The sequence below is a fragment of the Drosophila bipectinata genome, chromosome 2L (assembly GCF_030179905.1).
Source record: "Drosophila bipectinata strain 14024-0381.07 chromosome 2L, DbipHiC1v2, whole genome shotgun sequence".
NCBI classification, from domain to species: Eukaryota; Metazoa; Arthropoda; class Insecta; order Diptera; family Drosophilidae; genus Drosophila; species Drosophila bipectinata.
The window spans coordinates 20,177,686-20,194,978 of record NC_091736.1 but is presented as its reverse complement, the minus strand read 5'-3'; the positions used below and the strand labels follow the sequence as shown (position 1 = coordinate 20,194,978).

The 17,293-nt window shown below is 42.3% G+C and overlaps 1 protein-coding gene across 18 annotated transcripts in view; it reads left to right on the top strand.

Moving 5' to 3' along the window:
- The window catches only part of Msp300 (Muscle-specific protein 300 kDa), a 109,064-nt gene that overhangs the window by 41,351 nt on the left and 50,420 nt on the right, over positions 1-17,293 (top strand). For 17 of the 18 annotated variants that reach the window (XM_017244158.3, XM_017244157.3, XM_017244151.3 and 14 more), the window contains 7 exons: positions 112-349; positions 469-3,251; positions 6,438-6,743; positions 7,975-8,126; positions 13,370-14,339; positions 14,415-14,627; positions 14,679-14,939. In XM_017244158.3, coding sequence (XP_017099647.2) covers positions 112-349; positions 469-3,251; positions 6,438-6,743; positions 7,975-8,126; positions 13,370-14,339; positions 14,415-14,627; positions 14,679-14,939 — 4,923 coding nt within the window. Of the gene's footprint in view, positions 1-111; positions 350-468; positions 3,252-6,437; positions 6,744-7,974; positions 8,127-13,369; positions 14,340-14,414; positions 14,628-14,678; positions 14,940-16,859; positions 17,283-17,293 lie in introns of those variants that run through there. The other variant, XM_017244153.3, reaches the window with a different exon arrangement.

Genomic DNA, 17,293 nt, shown 5'->3' with positions numbered 1-17,293 from the left:
TTGCATGGCATCACTATATCCATAGCTTGTTTGGTTTGCTTTCAATATAAAAATTATTCTATTGATACACTTTACTAATTTATTGCTTTACTTTTATTTACCCTCGCTTAGGTGCAATCCCACTTGGGTGGCTTGACTGCATCCGTTAGCGAACTGGAGCAACAGCAGAAGCAGCGCGCCGAGCTGCAGGATTGGGTTAAGAAGCAGCAGAGCTCTGTATCGGACTGGCTTATGCGTCCTTGCAAGTTGCGCCCTGAAGCAGCCCAGCAGGAGCTGGTTTCCATGAATGATCTATTGAACTCCATTGGCGATAAGCGATCGCAGCTGATGCTGGAAATGACTGGATCATGTAAGTCGGAGATTTTATAATATAATTTGAATATTGTTTTATGATTTATAGATCCCTTTTTTATGACTACTATGTAATATTTCCTTTTTCCATAATTATAATTACCTCTCTCTTCTTAGTGGGCGACGAGGACACTGATTTGGACGACAACATCGACAAACTGGAGTCGGAGCTTATGGATGCCATTGCCAAGAAGCAGGCTGGCCAGAATGTCATCGATGGCTATCGCCAGGGAATGGCTGATGTTCAAAACTGGTTCGACACCCTGATCAAGCGAATGGATGTCCTGGATCGGGGCTCGGGTCTCAACTGTGCCCAGAAAACAGCGGCCATCAACGAGATCAAGAACGAGTACGAGCTGCAAGGTCACCCTAAGATCCAGGAACTCAAGGGCAAGGCCGCTCAGGTGGCAGAGGTAATCAGCAATCTGGACGGCCAGCAGGTCGAGGAGCAAATGAAGTCTCTGGACCGACGATTTGCCGACCTGGGTAAACGCATCGACCGCAAGGCTCAGCTTCTGGATGTGACCAACAAGGGTGTGGAGGGAGCCAAGGGCGAGATCGATCAGCTCCAGAATTGGGTGAAGCAGCAGATCGAGGAGTTGCAGGCGCCTGCGCCACTCGGTTACACGCCCAAGGATGCCGAGGCCCGTCAGCAGAAGATCAAGAGCCTGATGAAGGATGCCGAAGCAAAGCAGTCGTTGGCCGATGTCCTGGAGAAGCGCATTGCCAACATGCAGCCCGAACTGGAGCCTGCCGAATACGCCCAGCTGGAGTCCGCACTGCGCAATCTCAACACGGAGAATCGCAACTTGTCGGGAGTCCTCAAGGCTGAACTGGATCGGGCTCTGGAGGCTAGCAAGGCTCGCAAGTCCTTGGAGAACGATTTGGACAAGGCCAGGCAATGGCTGAAGACCAAGATTTCCGAGGTGCGCAAGCTGCCCGTTTATCATCCTTTAACCTCCACAGAGATCGAAAAGAAGATCCAGGAGAACAAGAAGTACGACGATGATGCCAAGCAGTTCAACGACAGTGTCCTGAGTGATGTCCAGCGCCAAGCAGCTAACATAATGAAGGACTGCGGTGACGCGGATAAGGCTGCTCTGCAGCAAATTCTGGATGAGATTGCCGCCGATTACCAGACCCTGAAGGACGAGAGCAACAAGCGTGGCAAGTCGCTGGATGATCTGCTGCAAGGTCGCAAGGCCTTCGAGGACTCCATGAAGAACATGGGCGACTGGCTGAATGAGATGGAAACTGCTACCGAGGGAGACCTGCGAACCACTAGCCTCCCAGTTCTAGAGGAGCAGTTGGCCCACTACAAGAAACTCTTGAGCGACGCCGAGAACAAGGGTGGTCTCATTAACGACGTTTCGGAGCAGGGCAAGAGCATCCTGCCCACTTTGAGCAATGCCGACAAGCTGAAGCTCAACGACGACATCAAGAACATGAAGGATCGCTACGGCAGAATCAAGAACACAATCGATGACCGCGTCAATGCCTTGGGAGATCACATCAAGAAGTACAAGGACGCCAAGAGCAGGCTGGCCGATTGCAGTCAGTTCTTGGGCACCATCCAGCAGAGACTCCGCGAGTTGAACCGCCCAATAGGATCGAGGATCGAGGATGTCCAGGATCTGCTGGGCGCCTATGAGGGAATACTCAAGGAGCTTAAGGACAGCAAGAGCAAAATGGGCGACATGCAAATAGATGACTTGCCAGAGCTGCAGAGCATCTTGGCCCAGCAGGACGATATGATCAAGCTGATCGAGGACCAGCTGGCCCATCTCCGCCAGCTCCTGCTGCTCCGCGAGCAGTTCATCGCCTTGATCAACGAAATCATCGCCTTCATCATGAAGTACACGGATGTCATCATCGATATTGAAAACTCTCCGGACAGTCTCGAGGATAAGATCAACAAGTACGACGATGTCATTGTCAAGATCCAGGAGTGTGAAGGACTTCTGGCCTCGGCCAACGACAAGGGCCAGAAGATTGCTTCCGAGGGCAATGCTGCGGACAAGAACAGCATCACGGAGCAGCTGCAGTCGCTGAAGAATCAGCTGCAGAATCTCCGCAAGGCCGTGGAATCCCAACGCCAGAAGCACCAACTTCAATTGGAGTCGCACAAGAAGATGGCCGCAGAGCTGAGCGAGATCCTCGACTGGTTGCACAGCCACGAAGGCGCCGCCAAGTCGCGTCCGCTTCTGGACCGCGATCCAGAATCCGTAGAGCGGGAGTTGCAGAAGCACCAAGCCCTCAGCCAGGATATTGAATCCTATCTCAAGAAGTTCAACAAGATCAACGAGGGCGTTAAGACCGAAGTTGGTTTCCCCAGCTCCCTTTCAGAAATGCTGTCCGAGGGCCGGTCCCTGGTCGCCTCTTTGCCCCATGAACTCGAGGAACGCGAAAAGTATCTGAAGAATAATCGCGACTCCCGGCTGGAGTACATGCAATTGGTGGCCAAGTTCAATGACTGGGTCCATGAAGCCGAGTTGCGGCTGCAGAACAGCCAGCACGGCATCGACTATGAGCACCTGGTCCAGGATCTGGACGAACACAAGATTTTCTTCGGCAACGAGGCCCCGATTCGCAACTTGGTGCACAAGCAGATCCAGGAGGCCGCCGACAAGATTTGGTCCTCGCTAAACAACTACGAGCAGTCTGAGTTGTCCGCCGAGTTGGCCCAGTTCCAAACTAAGTTGGCCAACACTCTGGCCAATGCCAAGACACAGCAGAGCGAGCTGGAGAAGGAGGCGGAGCGCTGGCGCGAGTACCAGCAATCCATCGACCGTGTTAAGGCCACCATCGAGCGCACCAAGTTCAGCGACGAGCATGTCCAGAATTTGGCTGGTCTGCACTTCAACATCCAGAAACTGTCCCACGCCATCGGAAATGTCCAGGTGAGTTTCGAAATACAAAATCTGAATCTAATCTTAGTAACACAAGTAGGTTTACAAAATTCCATTGATGCGTATCCGCAATATTTATTGGTACATTTATTTGAAATTTTTTTAAAATCCTTTTTTGCATTTAAATTACAATTTTCGATAAAAACTAAATGTTTTACCACATTTAAGATAAAGTTTTAATTTATTTAATAATATACAATTTTTTTAACATTTCCTTTCTTTTTCAAAATTATTTTTTTTTACAACTTTTATCTAAATATTACTTATACGCAATGTTCTCTATACATCCGTCATTGCTTATCAGAAATACATGAAACATTTAGTTATACATGTAATATTTTTTCATTGCATATATTTTTTAATCTCGTGTGAATTTTATTTAATTCAAATTGTGGTTGTCATCTTGATGGATGTACATATACTTTTTAATTCATAAAATAAATTTAATGGTCTTACTTTTGTTGATAAAGAAAGAACAATTTAAATAAAAATTCAAATAAATTGCTTAATAAAAAATTGAAACATTGAAACATTAAACATAAACATAACTGCTTTCTTATTCAAATAAAAAAAATTCAAAAAAAAAAATAAATAAATAAAAATTCAAATAAATTGCTTAGTAAAAAAATGAAACATTAAACATAAACATAAATGCTTTCTTATTTCAGAATTAGCTTTGACTTATTACGTATACGCAGTGTAATCTGACCGTTGGATTTTATAAATGATTAAAAATTAAACACGAACTAAACCTATTTATAAATGATCATATTTATTAAAATTTTTTTAATTTTTAATAAAATTTTAATTTTTGGTTTGAACTAATTTACTTGAATTTTGGACTACCAATTTAAGTACTAGACGTATATTACGTATACGTAAAAAAAAAAATAGTTTTTTTCCAATTAGATTTTAAACAACCTTAAATTTTCAATGAATTGAACAAAATTAGTTATATAAAAATATACACCATATATATACATATATAGATATTTATGTATATGACCATATCTATGTTTGCTGTTTAGTCTTGTATGGAAGACACATTCAACTGTTGGCCTGCATATGGCGTGCGTTTAAATATGTGGTCGAAAGACCTGTTTTCCAAAAGTGACATATTGCACAAGGATGTGCCACATACGCATAGTATACACCTAAACATACAAACAAGACTAAAAAGCCATGTCATGGAGAGCACACGGCTTAAATGCATTCGGTTCGCCGGCTCCCATTTTATTGTGCCGGCCGGCAAAAACAACAAAACACTCTTTAAAGCACTCACTAACTTTCAGTTGCATCTGAGAGTCTCTTGCGTGGCTTTCTCTTTCAAAAATCTGTCTCTCTTTTTTCATCGAATTGATAGTCTTTATCGAACACGTTGTGCCCATTTGTTTACTTTCGTAAGCTTTTACCTTGAAAACTCATTAAACTCTTAACCTACTAGTTGTCGCTGTATTGGCAGCGCGCTTATCTTCCAGCCTGTCAAACATGCGGCTTGATTATTCGAGGCATGGCTCCAATTTATGCTCAGAGACTCAAGAAAAAACAGCTGTTGTTGTTGTTAGTGCGGCTGCGGAACGAATTAAGATTATGACATCATCAGCAGAAGTGGCAACAGTATATCAAGCAACCAGTTTTTACCAGGGATAACGAGAAGCAGCTTGGGATAGTTTTTGAATTTATTATTTATTTAAATGAAGATGCTTTTTGAAGTTAATATTGTCAGTAATGAAAATGATTAAAATAAAAATTTAAAAAAATATACAGTAAATAAAATAATATGAATTAGACATTCATATGGATTTTTATATGAATTATTTTAATAAATATTCCTACTTAGGTTTATTTTAAGAACCGATTTTAAAAGGCTCCTTTCTAGTAAACCAGAAGTTTAATATATTTTCTAATTTATAGTTTTTTTATAGACTTCTTGGCACCAAATATATATTCAATTTTTTTTATTGTTAGCCCTGGTCTTTAATTTTTTAGGTATAGCAGCTACAAACACATGCAATATAACTTTACAGTTGAGCGAGCTTTAAGAGTACAGGCCCTTGGCGGTTTTCCTTTGATTCTCTTTTTTTGTCTCTGAAATATTACCAGCATTTTCATTTATTCCTCGTACCCAGCTGATTGGTTGTTGTTGGTAGTTTGTAGGGCAAGCCGGCTGGAGAAACAATTAGCCAAGGTTTCAAAGCTTCCGAGAGAGAGGACGAGTGACGTGTTCACGGTGGCGTATGCGTGATATGTACATATTTATGTATGTACGTATATGCGAAGCCCAACTTATGCCATTCGCCTCTCAACGCCCACGCCCACCCAAAAAACGTGCTTGCCCCAATGCTGACCGGCTTTTTGGTCTCTTTTTCGATTCTCTTAGCCGGAAAAAGAGCGAGATTCGGGTCTCGGGAGATTCTAACTCGTGCTTATTTGCCTTGTGGGGCTGTTGGGTTTTTCGAGTTCACTTCTAGTTGAGACGTTTATCTGTGCGGTTGTTTTGTATTCGCGATTCGCGGCATATACGTAGAGAATATATACATTTGTATATATGTATATAGAAAGAGAGCAGACAGACAACCGAGAAGAAATATTGTTATTTTTGTTTCTGTGAATAGCTTTGTTAAATTTGAATTACTCGTTTCGTTCGCCATACCAATAAGGAATGCCATGTGCTCGAACCAAGGCGCAAATTGAAATTGAATAACTGAAGAAAGGAAGCGACAGAAACAAAGTAGCAAATAAAATCGAGCTAAAAGCCAGATAGACATCAATATTGAAACGGCTAACGTCATCGGCCATTTCAATCTATAAAAGACCAATATCAAAAAAAAACAACAAAACAAGAAGAGCCAACGAAGGAAGGCTAAAGTGAGGTGCGTGTGAGTGTGTGTGTGTTTATGTGAAAAATCTATAAGATTTTTATACGAATAAAGCAGCTTTCGACTGTTTACTCCCGTAGCCACCCATATGTCAAAGTTCGAACAGGTCACACATATTGCAGGACCCTAATCTACAACTCTAAGCTCTACAAACGGGACAGAAAAGGCAGCTTAACACAATACTAACAACCAATAACATAATTATACAATTCATAAATCGCGATTCAGGAATCGGTGTTTCTAAGAGAGTCAATTCGCAGCATCGAACTAAAACCGCCTTGTTGTTTCAAAATTGCAGAGCCAGAGCAGCGACCTATCACTAGTCAACCAGCAGGCTCAGGCGCTCATCCGTCAGGCAGACGCCCGCAACCGACAGCTGATTGAGCAGGACAACGCTGGCCTGAACCGTTCGTGGCAGGATCTGGTACACAGCTTGGAGCAGCGAAGGGACAACCTGCAGCAGTTGGCCGAGCACTGGGACGGATTCGAGAACAGCCTGCACGGCTGGGAAAAGGCTCTTGGTCGCTTGGAGGATAAGTTCCGCAATGTCGACCCAACTGTAAGATCCCGACGTCATTTGGAAGATACAAAGAATGCCATTCAGGTGAGTGCTGTAACACCTACGATGTTTGAGGTCATCGCTGGGCCATATTAAGATTAGGCATCTCTGTAGGTTCTTTTGTAACAAAATGTCAGTTGAATCGTTAATATTTATTACCCAAAATTAAAATTCAAGTTCAAACATTTTTGTTTGTGTAATCCATAGTTGTTTCTGGACCCATTCATTCATTTAGTTTTGTTGTAGCCACAGCCGCCCTTCCTTGGGGGCTTATGCTCGTCGAATATCTGCACCTATACCCATGCATTTTGGCACGAAAACACAGATACAATAGTCGGATACATATATATCCATCTAACACGCCGACATCAAGTTCATGGTCACGTTTTCGACCGGAGCTTGTGCTCTCTTAGTTTCGCTCTTTGTGGCTCTTCCAAACCGGAGCTTGATAAAAGCTACAAAGTAGCCGGGGAGAGGCGAGGCATGTCCAAATATTCGGCTTAATGATGTGCCGTGAATGATTAACACGGAATGCCATTAAATCACAATAATCAGCAGTAGCAAACTAGAGAACCAACCCATTCTAACTTTCGGTTTCTTTGGGTTTTTGTTATTATTTTAGACACCCCATGATTGATGACCCACAAATCACAGAAGAGCTTTTCCAAAACCGTATTTTAATGTAATGTTTTTACACTCAAGGTAGCAGTGTTTACTAGATTTAGTACAGTATTTTCATCGAGTTATCAGTAGTTGTTTGAATGATTTTTCGTCGAGTGAGATCATTGTTAAAGGCGATAATAGCCCGACGTTTGTTTACAATCTGACAACTATAAATAGCACGTACACAGTTACTAACAAAAACCTGGCCCACCTCAACTATGGCGGCGGGCTTTCAAATCGTTAATTTCAATTGAAGCGATTTCTGGCCATAAAAGCCGGGTCTGGCCATATCTAACTAACGATGTTGTCATACATAGATAGAAACCCGAAAACTGTACGAAGATAAACAAAAAATAAAAACAAAGTAAAGGTTTTTATTCTGTCTCTCCACATGAGACTATAAATTTTATTTATGGTGGTTTCTGATTATATCATTTTCTCGATCGTCTAACCTCAAGCTCCAAAAGTTGTCAGGTCCAGTCAACAACTTTTATTTTCATTTATCAATAGTGACCTTGCCGAAACTGGAAATTAAATATTGAAAATAGGGAAACGAAACAGAGCAATTCAATTAGTTAAACCAATAACACTAATATTCTTACCCACTTTACAGGAACTGCGTGAAGAATCAAATCAACTTAAATCATCACATAAAGAAATCGAGGCGCTCTCTAAATCCATCCTCACATTCCTTGGGGAAGTACACAAACCCTCGGCGGAGGCCATACAGGCCAAAGTGGATAAGTTAGTTGAACAACAAGCCAAGTGAGTACTCATTTTCAGACCCTACCAACTACATATGTATGTACAGTGTGTTAAACTATGCGTGACATGATCCACAAAAAATATATAAAAACACAAACCCAAAACCCAAACAAAACGCAAACAAAGGCTATGATCGAAACATTTAATTCCGGAAATTGAATTGGCTTGCATACATTATACGTATCTATAGATAGAGCTGCCAAACTTGTTGCCTAATGAAAATTAATGTCAATTGAGGGAATTCAACTGGTTACAGTTGGATACCCAATGAGTGATCACATAGATGTTTTGTATCCTCTTATATAGAGTGAAGAAAACACTAATAATATATGAAATAATAATATAAGGTATATCTTCTTGAACTCATGGCTTTTTTAAGATATTGTCTAAAAGAGAAATTTTTTGTTCTATAGGGTCTTTCAACCTTTGCCCAAGTGGCTTGACTTGTTCAGCCCTAAAAATGCCATCTTATTATTATTGTTGTGTTGCCCAACAAAACTGACGTCAGACCAACTGTTACGCTCCGTTGTTGCTGGCATTACGTAAGCCGAGGCTTATAGTTTTCAGCTTCACTCTTTGGGTCTCCATTTCCCAAAACAGTAACTTTAATATCTAGTTTTGGGAATTGTAATAGCCTAAAAAATGCCCTTCTAGCTATTATTATTTTTACTTATCCGTATTCCAACAATTTCTTTTTAGTCATGGGGTTACCCCTTTTTTGATACAACTATGCCAAAGCTTCAGTCTTATCGGGGCCGTAGTATGTAATATATACTTGTTCGGCGCTTCCCGCGCTGGTGCCTTGATAAGAACCCGCCCGCAATCGAAGAATTCTTTCGGCGTGCTTTTACGGAAATGCTTGCCATTAATTCTTTTGTTGCCTGGCGCTAGAACAACCACGAAACTGTGCCAATATGCCAATTCATTAGCGGCGGCCACTGATTCTTTTTGTTTTTCTTGGCCAAATCGGTTGTTGCTGTCATCACGTGCCCATGGCTGGCAACATGTTGCTGGCAACATTCCGGAATGTTGACCAGCCGCAGAACTCACCACACCTGCCGATCACATAAACACCGCCCAGACATTTCTCCCCTTGGCCTTTCTCACTGACACAATTTTTGGTGCGATCTATGGCCCCTTTCTCCCTCGTATATCTGTCTGCTGTTGTATTTTTGTTAGCATTGTCTTTTTGTTTTATTTTTATACACATTTTCTTGACTTCCTGACAGCATTCACACCGGTCTGTTTGAAAAACGAGATCAGCAGCTGTTCTTATAATTTTTCTTGAGCATCTAGCCGCTATGTGCGTAAATTTTCAAAAAGGCTTAAATGTTTTGACTGCTGCTATGCCATGCCGTTTTCTTTATTCCCATACAAACATTGTATAGGATATTTTTCACTTTGGCCGGCCAATTAGTCTACCAAATAAAACCATCACTTTTTCACTCCAAATTTTTCAATAAAACAATCTTTTTCCAAATATATACCCATTTCTCTAATTGTTTTCTTATTCGAATGTGGCTGTCCAAAACTGAACAAATAAACTATGCCATCATCGGGCCGAAAAGAATGATCTAATACACCCCCCGGCAGCATGTCATCGATAATTATATAGTCAGAATAGAGATATATTATATATCCTTTAAATGCGTCGTGAAATGTTAATGCATTTACACACTTGATATAAAAATACATTTTTTCGACTGTCGCGGAGACTAATCAGCTCAGACATTAGATATTGCGTAAGCTTTTTGCATTTTGTGGGATTTAATAATTTATTTTTAACGATTTGTGTATCCAAAAGATAGCAATAATTAACTTCATTAGCAAATATTATATATATTTGCTGCCCCGAGGGATATTCTGATTCTACTTGGAGATATACGTGCCAAAAAGCACTCGAGAACAAATACGAGAAGCGAGGCTGGCAAAATGTAAACAAATGCCAAAAAAAATCATAAAAAAAAGAGTAAATAAAATGGCACAAGTGAAAATTGAAATTTGTTGCCTGACTTGGGTGACTTCATCGCTGAGAAACGGCTAAAATAAAAAGAAATCAAGTGTGCAAACTCATTTGAATGGAATGATAATTGAACTATGGCTGATTCATTTTTTCATTCACGGCTTTAAGTTTTTCAAAAAAGCTAACAGAAAACATAAATATTCAAGCTAAAATGAATCTTTGCTGGGATTATGCATTTGCATTTGTCAATTTGTATATCAAAGAGAGAAAATCAAAGACTGACAACAAATAATAATAAAAACTTTTTGCCCAAATGAGGTAATCGCGTAATTATAAGTTTGTTTTTGCCGCTGGCTTTGACACTGTTAAGCCCCTAACAGAGGTCTGTTAGCGCCACTCACCACGATCGGCTCTTCCGACTCACATGCTTTCTTTTTCCCCCCTTTATGAATACTTTGTAGCCGGCTTTCTTATCTAGACCGGCACATGAGTATTAGGCCGTTATCAGGAACGGGGGCCCTGCGTTTGTTTATGTATTTTCTCTGGAAATGTGCCATTTTTTTGCGGCCCATATTTTATTAATTTGCCAAGCAGAGCTCGATACTTTCGGCCAATTTCAATGCCAAGCGCATTCAGCAGTAATAAGCATTCAGCAGGGGTACCCCCCTGGATGGGTGTGTGTGTGTGTGAGTTGTGGTATGTCGTGTGGTGAGTTTGGGATTCTTTTATTTCCGTCTCTGTTAACGAGTCACGATCGACAGCCGACGAAAGCCGAAGCAGCGAAACAGAAAACTTTTTGGCAATTTTTGCGTGCGCTGCGAGCGTTGAGAATGTATTTTGGTTCAGATTTTATTTAGAGTTAGTTGCAAGCGGACGTGTTTCTCAAACTGGATGGCTGGAAACTAAAATGCAAACGAACGAAGCGACCGCAATACATATACGCATATTTTTAAATCAAATTAATTAACTAAGAAGTAGTATAGCCAGAGAAGCAGCAAACGCACACGAAGACGAGAAGAGAGGAATATTGTGGAAAGGCGCCTTCAAACGACAGAGATGTATAGACATTGGCTTTCTTCTGGGCTAATAATGGCTCCTAATCGAAATACCTTCCTTCTCCATTTCTTCTAATTTCATGTTAAAGTTTCGAACGCCGCTTTGTGGATTACCAGGCGTATACGTAACGAGCAGAAATAACCAACAGTTCCAGAATAAAATTTATTTCCGTAGTGGCTGCTGCTTGAATTTCCCGAAATTCGAAGGAAATTCAAGCAGTGAGCTCGGGAGCTCCAAAAGTTGAGCACACTTCTGCCTCCGGGCCAAGGAGGTGGGACGTTTGTCGCCAACAAACGACGAGTATAATATCGCAGACAGAAGACTGAGCAGCAATTAAAAATTATACCTAATTGCCCGCCACTTACGCACTTGTGGTTAAAGTCGTCAAAAGCAAGAGGTGATTGTTTGTGTACTTCAGCCAACAACAAAAAAATAGCCAAAATATGGCAGAATAGAAATTTCCAAGACGTGATTAAGTCATCGCTTAGCCAGAGCCCTCGTAGCAGGCTATGCTAAGTAGGCAAACCGCAACAATAAGCTCACCGGTCGGTCTCCGGTCTCCGGCCCCTGGTACTCGTAAACCTGCCAGGGTCGTCAGGTGCGCGACGTTGTTGTTTTTGGCGAGAGGCGGAGAAATAGAGAGAAAGAGAATTAGATTCGCACGCGTTTCTACTTTAAACGATGACGTAGTCAAGGCGACAAAAATAGCCGGGCGCGAATGCTTATCGAGGCCTGATTACATTCCTGTCCCCATAATTGATCAAACTATTTCTCGCAAATGTTTTTTCGGCAAACGTTTCTAGTAAATCAAATAATATTTTTTGTTTTTATTCGTCGAACACGCGCCGCTCGTTGCCTGCCTTTCACTTTCACTCACTCGCCGCGGCATTTCTAACATATTTTGCCATTTAAATTAGAGCCGCGCACTAAATTTAAATCGTTAATTTGTACAAAATGGCAGCCGACTGAAAATAGCCGGCGGCGGAAAAATAATTTTCTTTTTCGTGGCCGGGCATTGGCAATTCTAAAACCCAAACAACATTGGGAACTCGCTGTTCGATATTTGTTGGCTGCGAAAAATGACGCCGAAATAATTCTGGCTAGTTTATAGTGTTGAATTCGAGTATTTCCGTTGCCTGATGCCCGATGCCCGATGCCCCATGCCAGATTTTCGTCTTCCTTGGCCCGCCTTTAACAATTAAAACAGAAAATGTTTTCAGCCGATTTCTCGGGCAGTTGGAAGCGGGCCAAGTGTGTGTTGACTTGGCCTCATCTTCGGGCCGCATTTTAGTTCATCAGTCCTCGGCGGCTGTAAAGGGCAACAAACGTTCCATTAACGAATCTGTCATTCCATGCCAAGTGCAGCTGCCGAAGGCGAACACTTGTTGGTGGTAATGGAACATGTCTCACCCATGGTCCCACACGGCGTATACGTAATGCGTGTGCTGCGCCATGTGTTGGAATTAAATCTCAAATGGAATCATTATTACTCATTGATTCTTTCTGCTGACTGCATCCTGATTTCAGTCCGGTGACGTCAGCCCGTCTGAGGCCAAAACTGAAAAGAATAAAGCATAAATAAATGGGGGAATACAAAATTAAACATGCGCCGCCGGTATAAATACACACAAGCTAAAGCAATAACCAAAAACAAGATATACCAAGAGTGGTGCGTGTCCAAACAGTAGCAGGGAATTTATTTTAATTTTATTTTTATTTTGGCGGCTTTTAAGTCAAAACTTTTGGGCGCTCTCTTGGTCTCTCCTTGCCTCTCAATGGGCTCAAGGCGATTTCGAATTATGAGCAATGTACGAATATCTGGTTCGAAAATCGTGTTCGAAAAATTGCTCGGCCTCAAGAAAATGTGCTCGAGGCAATTCATTTAGAAAACTCTCTTGTAGCCAGACGGCAGCATTAATTTTCACGGAAATCTTCGCAGCCTCGAGGCCAAAGCCCAGTGGATATTATACATATAGACACATATATATCTCGATTATATATGCGCATCTAAAGAATACCGAAAACTTCAGCATTTTCCGAGGAATAACTTTTTCAGGCCCCATTTATCTAAAGAGATCTATAGATCTTTGTGTGGACCGAACCAAAATCCCATCTATACCAGCAAGAAACCGCGTGGTTTTCACACTGTCCCGAATACATACTATTGCCAGTTCCAAGTCATACAGCCCGAACGCCCTTCTAACTGACCATCTCTCTTTTGCAGATTGAACGACACTCTACGCGAAAAGGAGCAACAGGTTAGCAAGGATCTCGAGGAGATCGAGCAAGTCTTCCGTCGCATCTCGCAGCTGCAGGACAAGCTTAACGCTCTGCACGAGCAACTGCAATCGGTTCACGTCTACGACGAGCACATCGCCCAGACCGAACAGCTTCTGATCACCCTCAACAGCCAGGTGCAGCAGGCCGCCGAAGAGAGCAAGTCACTGGTGTCCCAGACCACGGCCCTCTACCAGGCCAAGCAGAACCAGCTGCCGAACGACATTGCCCAGGAGTTTACGGCCCTCGAGCTACTGGCCGAACGAGTCCAGGTGACCATGGAGACCAAAGAGAAGGATTTCAAGCGCGCGAAGACCGTTCGCACCGAATATGTGGCCGGTGTGGACGAGATTCAGCGCTGGCTGCTTCAGGCGGAGGTTCAGGTGCAGGAACGCAGCCTGACGCCTACGCAGATGAAGGAGCTGCTGCAGCGCATCAACCATGAAATCACCGCCATCTACGAACGCTTCACGCTGGTCAAGACCAACGGTCAGCTGATCATCGAGAATTGTCGCAACAGCGAGGAGAAGACGCTGGTGCAGACAACCATCGATCAGCTAGCCGCCTCCCTGGCCCAGGTCCGAGGCTGGCTGGACGAGAAGAAGCAGGCGGTGGGTGATAGTCTGGACGCGTGGACGAGGTTCATGAACCTCTACCAGATTGTCATGTCGTGGGCGGCGGAGAAGCGTACCTTCATCGATCAGACGATTGAACTGCGCACCCTGCCAGAGGCGCGCAACAAACTGAATGACTATGTTACGGCTGTGAAGAGTGTGAAACCGATTGTGAAGCATCTGAGCGAGATGGATAAGGAGCTGGAGCACATCGGCCAGGTGACGACTGTAGGCGATCTCAAGGACAAACTGCAGGAAGCCGAGGATGCGAAGATTACCGTGGAAGCGGTGCTGCTGGAGAGGGTAAAGTGTTTTGGGTTGAGGGAATCCAAACAGGGGGATCATATCTGTTTTTTGTTTGTACTTCTTCATCCACAGAACTCTCTGCTGCAAGAGGCCTGCGAAGAGTGGGATCAATGTGAACGCAAGATTAAGGATATACGCGCCTGGCACGAAAAGACGAAGCAGAGCCTGGACTCCGCCCAGCAGCAGAAGAAACCGCTGCGCGATCAGCTCGGCTTCTGTGAGAAGACCCTGGCCGACATTAATGTGCAGAAAACGAAACTGAGACTGTCTATTGAGAAACTGGAGGTGAGTATGGCCCAAGGCATTCCTAATTTCCGCTTACGATCCCATTCGCAGGTTCATTTCCGCAACGGCATGGGCGGTGATCCGCGCCTGAGCGAAAATGTAGACGATCTGGTGCGCGTGCTCGACGGCTTGGGCGAGTTGGTCAAGGCCAAGTCGCACAGCCTCGAGCAGACGCTGGCCCAGATCGACGTCTACCAGCAGCAGATGCAGACCCTGCGCCAGCGCATCATCCAGGAGGAGCAGCAGCTGCGCCTGGTGATGGCGCCCACGTACTTGCCGCACGATCGCGAGCGAGCATTAGCCGAGCAACAGGTACGTACCGTCCCGTTCTTCTTTAGAAGAGATTTAGTAGACCCGATTAGCAAACCAGCTAGTTACTCAGTTTAGGTATCACAGATATTGCCAGGATCTCAATAGTAACGTCAGTTATCCTTACCCCTGAAATTGATCTCATTTTGTCATTGCTATGAACGTAACGTCATTGCTATGAAAGAAACAGTTGACAGAACAACCAAAGAAGTTATTAACCTTCAACCCGAATATTCAATACTTAATTCTTGGAATACTACTTGATTAATCTTTGAAATCGTTTTCCCCTTGCGCTTAAGTGTGTGCGGGTAGGTCCGAAGAAAAAAGTTGCACGGTGGCTGCGTCTTTAATTTATTTTATTATTTTTTCAAAACAACTATTTCGTATTATCTTTTTTTTCTTTGTTATTTTCTTTTGCGCCAAAATTATATTACGTTTTTATTTTCGGATTCGTTTGATACCATTACATACTGCACATAAGCACACATAAATCAACATTTACCATACACATCTCATTATTGTGCCTCCTTATGTTGGAACATCATTCGTCTCTCATTTACCAGCCGTGCAGCTCTCATTTTCATGCCTCATGCTACCGTATCGTACTCTCATTAAAAATACCCACAAAACTATACCTCATTGATAGCTAAGCTTATGGTTCTCATCATTACCAATTGTCACGTGCCGAGGCCCGAAATATATAGCCATCTACGAAGCAAAAAAACCATAAAACAAAAATAAGTTCTTGTTGTCAGGGTTAGCCCACCCAGAAAAGAAAAGCGAATTCTTCCTCCAGACAGTCACTCTGCGTATTTTTAGACTTAAGCGTTTTCTATGTTTTTTTTTTGTTTTTTTTTTTTTGCTTATAAACAAAGCGAATGTATAATGAGGCAGGTGGCCTAGCATTCCCTAGTATTCTAAATAAATTTTAGATTTAATACTAAATTTTAAGTTTACATTGCGAACTGCAATGAGGCGGTAAGTGGCAACTTAGCATTCGATTCGAATTTTGGGATTGTAGCTAATCTTTGTTGATTGGGGGCAGCTCTTGCTATGAGAACTTATTTTGAACAATGTACCTTCACTGACCTCACACACACACAGTACAGTTGTGGAAAGATACCATCTCACCTCTCATCACATTGCATCGAAAATCGTCACATTTGAAGCACAATTATACATTGAGCTTTGGCTTAGACATTTGAAAAACATTATTTTATTTATTTTTATTTTGATTTGGTTTAGACAGCTTAGCCATGCAAACATTCTTCACCAGCAGCTCTCTTTCTCTTTAAAACTCTTCTATCTTCCAAATATAGTAATAGCGAAAGTCGGTAATATTTTAATTATGGTTACGGTTTTAATTTCATTTTGAATTTTATTTTGACAATTGTATTTCTCTTTATCTTTTCTCTACGTAACTTTTGTTGACTATATAAAAAACAAACAAAATCCTGGTGTCGTTGCGCTGAAAAAAATTGACAAAATCTTGCAAATAATTAAACACAAACATTATTCTCTACTAATTGTTATTAAACTTGTCTCTGGGCTTTGCTCGCTTGCCTGCTGTGCTACTTACAAACCTGTGACTAATCCGATGTAACACCCCCCATTTAACAACCAATCCCTAACTCACACACATGAATAAACCTACATGGGTACTGCTTACTTCTTCTATATAAAACGAAATACCGAACATGGTTAATGGTCGCTTGTATTGTATCCTTCCCATGGCGTATAATGTGCTCGCTGTCTCTAAATTACCATAAACGAATCTCAATATATATATGCTGACATCTTTTGTATTTCTTCTTTATATATATACAATATATATTCAATACCTGCCCTCATGCCAAACATTCGAACAACTCTCTCTTAAAAACATGCACCATATATGAAACCAAACCAATGTATAAACAATAGGCATGCCGGGAACGTGTCAAAAATCTGCATTCGAAAATAACCGCACGTAATGAGCGCATCAAGTTGTTAATACATCGCGGCACGCCGGACGATGCCAAGCTAGAGATTTAGGATGCCGTACCCTTAACACTTAAGTTAAGCCAATCTAGGACTAGATCAAAGCCAAAGCAGCCACCCCGGCGTCTTCCGTTTGACACTGCCACCGATCTCCTTCTCCCGGGACCGGTGGCTTCTTGCCAAACTGCAAACTGCCGTCACTACTCAAATAACAGAGATTACATGACCCGTGTTTAAGCTTATAAAATTATCCTACATACTACTATATACTATTATAAAGATTTAATTAAAATATCAAATTATATATTTTTTAAAATGCAAAACCCCCTCGTGAGTTATTATTATTTGTTAGGGAGTATTAGGGATCTTAGGGTAGC